General features: G+C 42.9%; 1 protein-coding gene across 1 annotated transcript in view; it reads right to left on the reverse strand.

Moving 5' to 3' along the window:
• Nucleotides 1-2,200: 2,200 nt before the first annotated feature.
• The window catches only part of cdk19 (cyclin-dependent kinase 19), a 34,339-nt gene continuing 22,706 nt past the window's right edge, over nucleotides 2,201-13,833 (reverse strand). The window contains 9 exon segments of the mRNA XM_035529271.1: nucleotides 2,201-5,821; nucleotides 8,475-8,550; nucleotides 8,552-8,703; nucleotides 9,481-9,559; nucleotides 9,961-10,058; nucleotides 10,273-10,345; nucleotides 10,659-10,728; nucleotides 11,803-11,946; nucleotides 13,732-13,833. The exon segment at nucleotides 13,732-13,833 is cut by the window's right edge and continues 30 nt beyond it. Coding sequence (XP_035385164.1) covers nucleotides 5,696-5,821; nucleotides 8,475-8,550; nucleotides 8,552-8,703; nucleotides 9,481-9,559; nucleotides 9,961-10,058; nucleotides 10,273-10,345; nucleotides 10,659-10,728; nucleotides 11,803-11,946; nucleotides 13,732-13,833 — 920 coding nt within the window. The 3' untranslated portion in view covers nucleotides 2,201-5,695.

Consider the following 13,833-nt stretch of genomic DNA (forward strand, 5'->3'; position numbering starts at 1 on the left):
TTTTGTTCAGGTATATATAGAAAGTGACACAGGAGAGACTAAAAACAGATGCAAAATGTCATTTTAATTAAAAATTTTGATGTCAATCACAGGTCAGTATTACTTATCTATGTCAATTATAGGTTAGTCCTACGCTCACACACACACACACACACACACACACACACACACACTGAGGAGTTGATTTCTAAAAAGGAACACCAGAGACTGTCAGTGTCACCGTGTGGCAGACATGGGTAGTTGCAACCAACTGTGCAGCTAGAAGCAGTGGAGAACAAACTGATCTGTTTTGTATTTGGTTTTATCATCAGCTTAATTTTTGACCAGTCCACCTGTACTGTGTGCCTGTACATCACTGAGTAAAGAGGTTCGACTACCAAATACTGTAAATGTACAAAATTGTGAAGCTGGCTGAGGAACAAGAGCCACTGTGGCTAATATTCTGCTAAAAGCCTCCTATAGCGTTTTTAATTCTAGCATCACATGGCCACTACATTGCAAATTTACTGTTTTACAAGCTCTAATACATGAATTAGAGATTATGACAAAATGAGTAGACTTGGATTTCTTACAAGGAAATTTAATCAGATGGCTAAGGCTTGAAAATGTGGTTAGGCAAAGCAGTGTTGGAACCCCTATGCCATCTTCAAATCCATTTACGAATACCCAAAGACAGCATGAAGCAAAGAGATTTTTATTACAACAGAGGATATAAAATAAATATACATGACTTTTTTTTATCATTTAACAGTCATTTTTACAGTAAAATAAAGAAAACGTAGCTACAAGCAGCCAGAGTGTACAAATGAATGTGTTTGTGTCCTGTGCTCTGCTATTGTCTTTGTTACTTCAGAACAAATCGCTCATATCGTAGGTGTCTGCTGGCATGTTAAGAGCATCAGGGTGTGTGTGTGCATGGTTACTTGCAAATATACACATGTAAATAAACTGTTACTGTACGTAAATAGACGCACACCAGAAAATATTGTATAAAAGGACAGAATTCATGACCCTCATTGTTAGAACCCCTAAAAAAAAAATCTGTATGATTTTTAATTTACTAAAATAATTGTGAACAAATTAAGGATGCAGTCATCAGAATGGGCATTGGTCAGGTTTTGTTAAAACAGAACATGTCACCATGCAATACATGTGAAACACAGCAATAACTCAGGATGCCCTCAGGCACACACTGGTCATGTATCATTGTCCCAGTGACCTAAATGAACCTCTAAGCAATCCATAAGGACTGGTCTTTAAGGGCTATTTATCCAATAAGAATTCAGGATTTGAAGAGAGGTATGGCACCTCTTTAGCCGCACCTCCAGGAAATAGAATCGTCACGACATAAAGGATATAGACTTATCAGCTGGTCTGTTTTGGTGCTTAGACACACGAGTCACATGTCCCAACACTTTCAAAGACTCCCTTTACAGGTGCCCTACAACTACTGAGCACAGACCTATATAAAGGCAGGCTACCACAGGTGCATCACATGGTTAATCAAGTGATCATGGATGCACGTAAAGGAAGCTGAGAAACAGGATACAGGCAACCTTTTAAGAGCCTGGACATTTGAATGGTTTATACTGTATGTAACATGCAACAAATGAAAAAAAAATCTGATTGGATGTGGTTCAGTTCAATGGGCCACAATCGCTTATAGGCATACACTATTCACAGGCTTTATATTTCTATACATTTACATAAGAACTCCTTAAAAGAGCTTTGACTAGCTGTCATATAACTGCTATTATGTTTAGTGTCTAAACAAGACGTAAAAAAAAAACCATTAAATACTTTTCATTTACCACTAAATATTTCCGCAATAACAGTGCATTAAAAGACAATTATCATAGCAATATGTTTCAATGAATTATTTTGAGATTTTATGTACAGTTCCTTAAAATTTATGAAGGTCTGACAAGAGGACATAATTTATATATATATATAAAAAACAGGGATAAATATTAATATGCCTTCAGGATTCTACTTCAGCAAAGGATTTCTAGAAGCTTTCTGCTCTGTGAAACCGAACATGCATGCAGCAGAAACTGAATTGGTACATCGGCTAAAAGAACAAAATGTCAAACAGTCCTAAGAAGACACAAGAGCCAGTTCAGACTCTAAAGAGGTGGAGACGTTGAATAAACAAACTCTCAACTCTCCGGGGGGGGGGGGGGGGGGGGGGGGGGGGGGGGATGGGAATAAAGGCACTGTCCTCATAGCTTTATGAAACACTTCAGCTGAAGGAAAGAATTACCTGCTTATTACTAAACGCTTAGAAGCGATCGACGGCGGCCCCAGCAGGCCCACGTCACTTCAGAACGACAAAGCCCCATGCTGGTCTTCCAGCCAATGACATCCTGTAGCCTATGAGACCAGTGTCTTCTGGGAAATGGGAGCTCAGTGCATGATCACTGCGTCCACTACATCAGTGCCTATATACATCTCAGTATATAAAGGGAAGCAGATATGCCTAAAGAGACTCGCATTAGAGAGAAAACTAAAGAAGAAACCTATGTAAAAGGGTCTAAAAAACATTTATCTTGCTGTGTAAAATGGACCCCTTCGAAATCAGCTGCACAATACATTAAGGCCCGATGTTAATCTAAACATTAATCTATTCATGTAAATATATACACATGAAACAATAATAAATATGATTGTATAGAGTTAATATACATGCCTTTTTTTACAGTCTATCATCATGTTAGATAACAATACAGCATACTGTACAAAAAGCAAAAAAACAACAACGTCAGCAAAAAAAGTTGGATTCAATGATTCCAAGTCAGAACTGCTGTTTGGATTACAAAGCCCATTTTGTTTTAAAAACTGAGAAAACCTTTTTTGATCATAAGAAACGTGATCTTCATTGCTGTGACCAGACATGGAGGCATTTGCATGAGTGAAAGCTTTTCAGGTGTTTGGGTTTGTTTTTCTTTTCTTTCTTTTCTTTTTGCATAGGAAGAGTGTGAAGGTTCGCATCTCTCACAGCTACCCTTAGCTGTGGAGAGAATGACAGAAACACACCACACACTGATCACCTCGCTTAGATATTACAGAGAGAGACACCAAGGTCTATTCTACACACACCTCGTCTACATCTCACTGGGTTTCTGTTGGGTTTATGAACACACACGCACGCGTGCACACACACACGGTCACACACACACACGAGAAACTAATCAAGTTCAGAAAAGGGATTGGAGACTGCTGGTTTTCAGTTTGAAAAAAACTTTTTTGGCCTAAGGTCCAAAGATTAAATTGAAAAACAAAAGACCACATGTGAAGAACTGGTAGCTATGTTGGGCAGTACTGATTACCAAGTGCTGGGCAATACTTATTGCCTAACATTGGGCAGTACTGATTTCCTAGCACTGTGTAGTACTGATTAGTACTATTTCCTAGCATTGAGTAGTACTGATTAGTACTATTTCCTAGCACTGAGTAGTACTGATTTCCTAGTGTTGGGCATGAGCTGGTCCAGAGCTGGTCAGTAATCACCACTAAAGGAAAGTTGTACTCAAATGTGCTAACATTTCTACTGATACATGGCATGTGGTGAGAAACCAAGCTTATGCTCACTAGCCCTCTTTCATTACTGGGTTAGGTGTTCTTTTAAATATTATGTCTGTGATTTCAGACTGTACTGGGGTCAGCTTGGTTGAAGCGAACCACTTTTCTCAGGTCAGTGCAACTGGAATCAGCCTGAAACAGGATCAGTGCCTTTCTGCCATCTCAATGCACACTGCTCACCCTGGTGAATTTTCTTGAGCCTGCAGGCCAGCCTTAAAACAGGTCTCAGATCAGCTACACAAGCCAGCACATGCCATAAAGTACAGGCCCAACCACAATCACATTCCAGGTTATAGGCCCCTTTTACACCACACCCACATCAAATGACCTACAATGAAGCGTTCAGAAGGGCTGGCTGGTTTAAGTGCAACTATACATGCAGTTCTCCTACACGCCACTAGATGTCAGTGTTTACAATTGACACAGTGCAGTTTCAGGCTCTGTTCCTTCTTGATCTGAGACCAGGCTCACTTACCCTCTTGCTGAGGTCCAGATTTGGCTGAGAAAACAGAGACCGGTGTAGTGTTAAAGGGCCACCAGCTCACCTCTCCCAGCACAGGGGAAGAGGAGACGCCGTCACCGCCAGCGTCTCCGTGTTACGGCCTCTTTTGAAAAGCGTTTCCAACTCCGTCTGGCGTCTTCACTGGATTCAGAGCCATAGAAACTCTTATATTAACGAGAGTCCGCGCACTGAGCCATAAAAAATGAAATAAAACTAAAACAAATGTTGTTGTTTTTTCAATAGCAATAAAAATAATAATAACAGCCCATAAACCCAACTTTATAAAATATCAAACAGGGCTAAAGAGGTAACAGTCACTGGAGCAGTTTACCTGCTAGCTGCCCCAGGCAATGTAACAAACACACATGGACAGTTTCTCTCGTAGAGCTGCGTGTGTGCAGTTCACGGTTCTCTTCGATAAATGACCAAATGATCTTTTTTTTTCCCCTTTTGTTTTCTTCATTTTCAGACAAACTCCGCCGTCGCTGATCTTCGCTGTTCCTCACCGTCGATAAAAAGGCTCCTCTTGAGCAACCAAAGTCTGACTCATAAAAGTTAAAAGTAACCCCATCTGAGAAACAAATATTTACACAAGGAAAAAAGGCTTTGAGTCCGTCGTTGGGTCTTTTGTCAAAATGTGGCATAAAGGCGCTCTGCACACACTCAGAGGCAGCTGTGTCCCACTCCAGGAAGTCCCGCTAACGGTCCTTTCTCTCACTACGCAAGCTTTGTTCTTCCATCTCTACAATGTGCATGTCAGAGACAAGTGTGCAGTTTTACATGCACAAGACACCTCTCAGAGAGGGACAGAGAGAGAAAAAGACAGACAGAGAGAAATTGTTTTCCACAGAGAGACAGACAGTTGGACAGAGGAAAGGAAGGTTATTTGGTTCCTATGTGTAGGAGTCTCAATATTGCAGATTTGTGGCTGGTAGGTGTCCGAGATGTGGTGGATCTGCAGATGTCGCAATGGTTAGCCTGTTCCGTGCCACACCCAAGACTTCACGAATGGATTAAGGGTGGAGGATGATGGTGTCAGTGCTACTGGTAGATATCCACATCTGCCAGTCTTGGTCTTTACGGAGGTAAATGGGGGGCGTAGGTGCTAAAATGCTGAGACTATGGATTAGCGCTTGTAAAGCTCTGCTGAGGCAGTGCTGGAGCAGGTAGGCTAGTTAAGATTACCAGATTTCTTTAACAAGATGCTAGTGAAGTAGTGATGGGTGGCAACCAATAGCTGCAAACATCTGGATGCCTTAAAGGATTTACCCATGCTGCCCATGATCAGTCCAGAGTGAGCCGGTGTAGTGTGATCGGCTGGGACATGAGCGCGGACGCCTTTCCGAACTTTTTAGGAAATCCTGGAGGAAAAGCCACTACCGACCCTACAAAGATGCCTTGGTGAGCAGAACTGGGTGAGCTGCAGCTTCCACCCAGGGGCAGGGTAAGAGGCAGGGCCAAGGGGGCAAGACAGGGTACATCCACTGACAGTGCTGGTCCTGGTGATGTCTGCAGAATTTAGTGTAAAGTGGAATTGTTAAGAAGAGACCTGTGTGTATGCGCTTCATGTGTAAAGTGAAGTGAGAGGGTGTGTGTGTGTGTGGGTCTGCCTCAGTAGCGGTGAGACTGATGAGAGTACTGTGAGCCTTGCTGAGACGAAGAGGAATATCCCATAGTGCTTTGCGACTGTGTGGTGCCCTGGACATTGCTTTGGTAACCAAGGCGTGAGCTGGAGTGCTGAAATAAACAAATGGGACAAGAAAAGAGAAGAGGGGGTGGGGCAGGGGTAGGGATCATCAGTCGGACAGAAGGGTAACAACATTTAGTAACAGCATTTAGTATTAACCCTTTACATTACACCCATGGGAATCCTGGCACTGGAGAGTTAAGTAATTAAGTTACAATACTATCAGCATACATTTAAATTGTTTGGTAAATGTCCTTAAAGACAAGATGTCTGAGGATCCCTGTACTGGTAAATTGTAAAGAGACAAAATGTTACTAAACATGTTAACTGATCTTAACATATTAAGTGGTACCTGATGTTATTTCATTCCATGTGTTCATTTCATGTGGTCTTTAGGTGCTGGTTAAAGCTACATAAAGCACACCTCTTCTGTCTCAGCTGCACTGAAAGTTCTTTTTCCCACAGTTTACTTCCCACTGTGTCCAATTCTGGTGAATGTAGCCTACAAAAGTTCTTTAATTAGCCCTTAAACATGCACATAAATTAGTGTGTGCTTGATGTAAGCGATAATGCGTAAATGCAAATAAACAAGTGTTACGCCTCTGCTTGTTTCTGTTGGACACTGAGTTGAGTTTAAGTTTAGGCGTAATATTACTTAGCTACAGTAACGGACAAGTCAGTGAACGTAGCTCAGGATGATAAGACTGTGTGCGTGTGTGTGTGTGTGGGGGGGGGGGTGGTTTAAAGCCAGGTGGTGGCACTCTTGTCTTGATGAAGGAAGGACTGCAATGCAGAAATTTGAAAAGGTGGCCTGCGTTGTTAGTAGATGATCGTGAGTGTGGGTTTAAGGGAAAAAAAGCATCAAAGCTATTTTTCATGGGGATTTGTGGAGAGAGAGCAAAAGAGGGAGAGAGAGAGAGAGAAAGAGATGAATTATGACTTATGGGACATTGCACAATGGATGAAATATAGCAGACTAAAAGCAGCTGGGTATTATATGTATCTAAAAATTTGTGATGTTGATGACAGTTGATGCTGTATTTTTTTTTTTTTTTAACTTGGCTTATGATTTGCTGCATGCAGCGTCATACTGGCTAAATATGAACATACACACATACAGGCATGCACATGCATACGTGTCCACAAATGCACACATGCATGCAAAAACGCACACATACAAGCACACACACACACACACACACACACACACACACACACACACACACACACAAACACACAGGCATTTGTCTCAGGACATCCATGTTTCATGAGTGAAAGAAACTCCAGCACTTCAGATATATAATGTTTGGAGTGACAAAAGGGCACACTAACTCACTTTTCAGTGTGTGGACGTCTGCATGGTTTGCCACCAACAATGTCTGACAGGACTGCCCCTTTGTTATTATGGAATGTCAACAAACTGGAAAAGTTGGCTAATTTTCTTTTTGCACAGACAAATATGCAGTCTACAGTTTGAGAAGAAAGAGGAAAACAGACTGGGTCAGGAAATGTTCCTGCAGTGCATAGCTTTTGTAGAATCTAGAAAGGTTTATATAAACATATCAACGTATAATGAGGGTTTTAATTACAATGGTGCTACAAAGCCATACTTTGTGCTTTGAACTGTGCAGCTGAGTGGGACTGATTTGGGGGTAGAACATTCTGTATGTGAAGTGTTCTTTAAGAAAGGGGTGTGTGTAATTGCTAAGTTGTCAGAATAATCTGTTGTTAAGTCCCCTTGACCCTAATTATTTTTCCATTCATTCTCTCTCTGCACCTTTACTTAATTTAATGAATTCTTACACACACACACACCCACCCACCCACCCACACACACACACACACACACACACACCCACACACACACAGTCCTACAGGCGCTCACACATGCACATACTCTCTCTAATATACTTTTAAAAGTGTAGATAAAGCAGGGCTGGAGTAGATCACTCACACATTGTCAAAGTTTATCTGTCAAGGTACACACACACACACACACACGTGCGTGCGCACACACACACACACACACACACACACACACACACACACGCACACACGCGCACACGAGCACACACATACACACATCCAAGGAATGCTCATCATCCCAGCAGTACAAGCATGTAGCTCTGCCAACAGCTCTGGGGCATGTGGTCAGTCATTTAGTTACTAATTTATTCATGTAACAAAGGATTACATGAATAACAGAGGTTACTCTAACCCTGTGACCCACTATGGACCATGGGAGGCTATTCCATTCCACTGCTGTTGTTATTGTAATTATTATTACTTACATTTATATACATTACATACATACATACACAGAGCACCGACCCTTAACTGGACATTCACACACAGAGCACCAACCATCACTGGACACCAAAGACACCAACACCATGGAGCATATGACCGGGGGGATGCAATCTTTCGAAACATTTGAAACTGTTTGTGTCTATGCTAAGTGCTTTCAATGTATATTATTATAATATTCAAATATAATATTTAATTGTAAAATATAATATTATTTACCCATTCTCCTATACACCTCTACACCTACATCCGCATACATATTTACAGGTTGTGCTGGATAAGGAACATTCCCTCCATCTCCACAGAGACATGCCAGTAACATGGAGAGCAAAGAGGAAAAGTGATGTGTGTGTGTGTGTGTGTGTGTGTGTGTCAGAGACACACAGTCTCCCTCACCTGGTAGTCAGACTGAAGGACGTTGGTTCCTGAGGTGACCCCTGAAGGGCCAATGCGGGCCTTCTTGTTGGGGGGGCCCCTGGTCCTGGCCGTGCTGGATAGAGGGACCCGTGTTTGCCCCAGCAGCCCCAGACGTGCCGTTGGTCTGGGCAGAGCTCTGCTGAGACTGGGTCTGCTGCGTCTGCGTCTGCGTCTGGGCCTGCGTCTGCTGGTGTTGTTGTGTCTGATTCTACATGTACGCACACACAGATACACACACATTAGTGCACAAGGGTAAACCTGCATACACAAACACACACACACACACAGAAGAGGCACCGAGTATCTACTGACTAGATAACTCTCTGTTACAAATGAATACGTCAAATTGAGGAGGCCATAAAGGAGTCATCCATCCCTCCACTGGTTCAGGACAGTGAATAGGTCTTGCCTAAATGACACAGCATTTGTCATTTGTTTAAAAAGCTTCTGCTCATTCACACACATACAAACACAACCACACCCACACACCCACACACCACACACATAAGAAAATCAGAAAGCTATCAAGAGCTCTTTAAAGGTTATAATTACATTCATACACTACTTTTCTCATCAGATAAAATATACATTTTACCCATAGTGTGTGTGAGTGTGTCCGCAGGCGCGCGTGTGTGCAGATGAAGTGTGATGGAGGGAAGGGTATATGTGTGGAGATCACGTTTTGAAATCCTGCCTCTTAAGTGCGAATACAAATGGTAAATTTATCAGAAGTAGAGACATCTACCACATCACTCATCCCATGTGAATTCCACACAAATGTACACACAGACACACAAATGGGTGAGTATGATTTTTGAAGTTTGCATTGTTTGTGGTTTCTTCTGCGTGTGTGTTTATAGTTTGTATGTGTGGAGCGTGTGTGTGTGTGTGTGTGTATGTGGATGTGCAAATATGTGTGCTTACTTTGTGTATTTGTATGTGTGAACATGTTTGTTTCGTGTGTGTGTGAGACCCTGAGCTTCACCTTCTCTGTCTTCTCCTCAGGTTCGTCCTCATTCAGGAACTCACGCTTGGGATACGGGATCTGGCATCCAGCAAAAACACTGATTCACGCACACGCACACACACGCACACACACACCAGTACAGATGCATGAGTACACCTTCCACGGTGTGAGTGAATCAGCTACAGTTCGGCCCACTATTGGATAGTCAGCCTGCACCAATCATATGGAAAACAGAACCACCCACACGTCTGTCAGGACAGTTCATTCAGCCAGGTATTAATGTGAGCAGAAAATAAATTCCACTAAATAATGGTAATGTTGAGGCCCAGTCAGGGATGTCAAATGGCCTTTCAGTTTTCAATAAATCCAGTCTTATTTGACCTACTTCTTGTCTGTGCTGGCATTTGCTCTAACACTGCAGCAGCAGAAATCATTAGAGTCTACATACTGAGAGTGAGTGAGTGTGTGTCTATGGCGACATGGTTCAGTAAGCCTTACTCAGATGTGGGTAAAGGGTCCTCCAGGAAATAGGGGTCTTGCAGCGCCTGTTCAGAAGTGATTCTTTTGGTGGGATCCATGGTAAGAAGCTTCTGGAGCTAGATCAAAGCCAACACCAAACCAGAGCTCGTTAATGTGAGTCAAGTGTGCACTTCGGCGCAGTACACTACCTTGAGCACACGTCCCTGAGAATACACTGAACTGCTTCACATTGTCTGCACGCTAAACAAGGCTGGCATGGTGCCAGATAAGCTGATCCTACGCATAGCTTGTTTTAAGCAGGTTTACATGGGCAAAGAACCATGCACTCACCAACAGAAAGACTTTGCTGTCTGGCTTTACTTTATGCTTTTCCATGTACTTGATGAGACTGCTGTTAGCATACCTGAAGGCACAAATTGAGATGGTGGTTTAATATCTGTACAGTAGTATCCAACATCAACCCGATCCCAGGCTCATGCATAAATGACAAAAAGCTTGCAAATTTCAAACAACATATCCTAATAATCAGTGTCTGTATCTGTAAACCCCCAACCAGTCTCAGGACAAGCAAATATATGTAAAATTATGTAAGTGAATGAATCAGTAAATTGATGTACTTTGTGCACAGTAAAGCACACTGTCGTCTACGAAGACGGACTCTGTCTGTTAAAAAGGCGAAGAAAAAAATCCTTTGGTGTATGGAAAATTCCACTCACGTTGTTCTCCTGAAGTCTTTTTGTAGGGTCGGATATTCCGGCATTTTCCGGATGTCTTCCCAGTCTTTGTCTGATGCAAACACACATACATGCACACACACATACACAAACTTTAGACCACAGGATATGATGACTTGAACACACAACACTGCATGGCTATGTTTCACATGTCCATTGTGTCAGAGGCTGAAATCAGCCTTTCATCAGACTGCAACATTTGCTACATCTGAAATGGTGTAAATATCTTTCGATATGTTGTGGTCTGACATGAGTTTGTGGCAGTGGACAAACAGTCAGGTTCATGCAGTCCATGCTGAAATAGCATAACTGAAAGAACAAAGGCTTTATTTCTGCTTAACAGCTATCCACATCCTCACCAACCAGTGCTTCTATAAATAAAGATCTGTCCTCTCCACAAACCTCCGTGCCACAGCAATAAACCATGCGAATGCTTGTTTGACATGAAACTCAGATGTGCACAGGATCCAGATGTGAGCAGAGACCAGCTGAACTGACAGCACTGAAACCCACAGTGTGAATCCGCGGAGCGCACAGGGTAATACGCGGCATTTACCACAGGGACAGCACCTTAGAGGGTATGAAGATGAACACAACTCCCAGTATGTCTACTGGAAAACCAAACTAAGGGGGTGGGTGGGCAGGCATGCATACATGCATGCATTTACTGATACATGCATGCATGCACACATTCTTTGATGCCTGTATGCATGCATGCGTGCATGCATTCAATCAGTCATTCATTCATTTATTCATTCATTCATTCCAGCAACAATAACTGACAACTACTTTCATCATCTCTTTGAAAATAATTAGCCAATTATTTTATGTATTTCTAGAGCAGGTTCACAGACCCAGATTAAGCTTGGCTCAAAAGAATTCTTAATGGTGATTTACTTTTGGAACAGTAATTTAGCCCAAGACTAGGATTATCTTCCAGGAATCACGCTCTAAATCCTATGCAAAGGTCACTGCTCTTTGTGACCTGTGAAGCATGTTGAGGGGCATTTAAAAGAAACCATCAAAAAGTTGTTGTTGGCGTCATTAGATCAGGGAGTGGTGCCAGGTGTGGGCGAGGAGGCGTGGCAGGTTGAGGCAGGGCAGGGCGGGGCAGAGAGGGGCAAACCTGCAGGAAAGCCCATGACGCTGAAAATGCGGTCCAGCTGGTCGTGGTGGAAGGGGTTGCTGGTTTTGATGTCCTCCTGACGGCAGTGAAATATCGGCTCGGACGTCAGCAGCTCGGCGAAGATGCAGCCTATCGCCCAGATGTCTGCATGAAGGCAAGCACAAGATGACCGCGGTGGTAAGCAACAGCTAAGAAAACAAAAGCATAAAAAGGTCACATAGACGCATCAGGCCTCTTCTGTGAAAACAAGAAAACCATTCCACGTCGTACGGGTAGGAAACACCACATTAAGACAAAAGATCAAATGCTCCCATATGGGCCCGGGCCACTGAAATCATACGCCAGAAAATCCGGCCAATAAACAATGGTGAACTCATCTGAGCAGAGGTCATCACTGGAAAGCAAATACACCAGCTGCTCGGACTACTCACACCCTGCCCTAACCACGTCACGACGCCACGCTCTACAATCACGGAACAACGCTGTTAACAGCTCCCGACTTTTCAAGGACATAGGCGTGACTGTGAGGAATTTTAAAAAATTAAATGCTACAAGAGTTTCCAAGTCACATGGAGTGAGGGAGCAAAGCCGGTCTAAAATGTTGATATTCACATACAGATATAGTGGAGGACAGAGTGTTGCCATAAAACTCAAGGGCAATTTTAGCCCCACAATATAAATTTATTTATTCTTTATGATATGCTTCTGGAAGGTCAGTGGACATAACAAGGTCAGCTGAATAATGTTACATAAAGCAACTTATCCCTGTTTGTTTTCCATGCATTCACATAAACGGGAATATCAAATATCTAGCATGCTGAGTATATGACCCACTGAAATATATGTCTTTGTTTGCATCATCCTTTTAGTGGCAATAGCACATCCCACCTCCCACCTCAGCAGGGTTGGGGGGGTGGGGTGCGGATGGTATTCCTTTCCACTTACGTAACAGAATATCTACAATAAATGGAGCACAGCTATTCCCACATTGGAGTGGTGTGCATGGGAAATGAGGTCATACCACAGATATATGAGGCTGCTTGGATGTCGGACACTCGGGTATTAGGAATTCACACACTGACACACAGCAGAAATGGGGGGATGCATAAAGTCACTACTTACTATCAGTTACACACATGCACACACACACACACACACACCTCACCGAAACAAGCACATGAGTGCCCACGCATGCACTCTTGTACACGCACATGGACACACACACACACACACACACACAATCACACATGCTAGCATTAGCAAAATGGTGATACAAGTGTTAAGTAAATATGCAGGTTTGCAAAAGCAAACATCTAGAGAATAAAGTCCAGCACCTGTATGGCAGCAGACACTCTCAAGACCCAGCTTTCAGGTGTCACTCACATTTAAGCACAAACACACATGGCTGGTACATTCAAGAAAGTCATGGCATAAAACTGTTTAGTAGGAGTGCAGCAGTAAACCAATGAATTCAGTGAATATCTGCAGTTAAGGGAAGTGCAAACACACTTGCTCATTGCTTTGGTACGTGGTTGTTCAACTCACCGATTGCTTTGCTCAATGGCTGTTCAACTCACCGATTGCTTTGCTCAATGGCTGTTCAACTCACCGATTGCTTTGCGCAATGGCTGTTCAACTCACCGATTGCTTTGCTCAATGGCTGTTCAGCTCACCGATTGCTTTGCTCAATGGCTGTTCAACTCACCGATTGCTTTGCTCAATGGCTGTTCAACTCACCGATTGCTTTGCTCAATGGCTGTTCAACTCACCGATTGCTTTGCTCAATGGCTGTTTAACTCACCGATTGCTTTGCTCAATGGCTGTTCAGCTCACCGATTGCTTTGCTCAATGGCTGTTCAACTCACTGATTGCTTTGGTCAACGGCTATTCAATTCACAGATTGCTTTGGTCAACGGCTATTCAACTCACCGATTGCTTTGGTGTAGTGTCGTGCACCCAGTAGCAGTTCAGGTGCCCGGTACCAGAATGTAACAACAACTGGGTCCAGATCAGCCAAAGGCTTCAGAGGAG

Source organism: Electrophorus electricus, chromosome 8, assembly GCF_013358815.1.
Source record: "Electrophorus electricus isolate fEleEle1 chromosome 8, fEleEle1.pri, whole genome shotgun sequence".
In the NCBI taxonomy this organism is placed as follows: Eukaryota; Metazoa; Chordata; class Actinopteri; order Gymnotiformes; family Gymnotidae; genus Electrophorus; species Electrophorus electricus.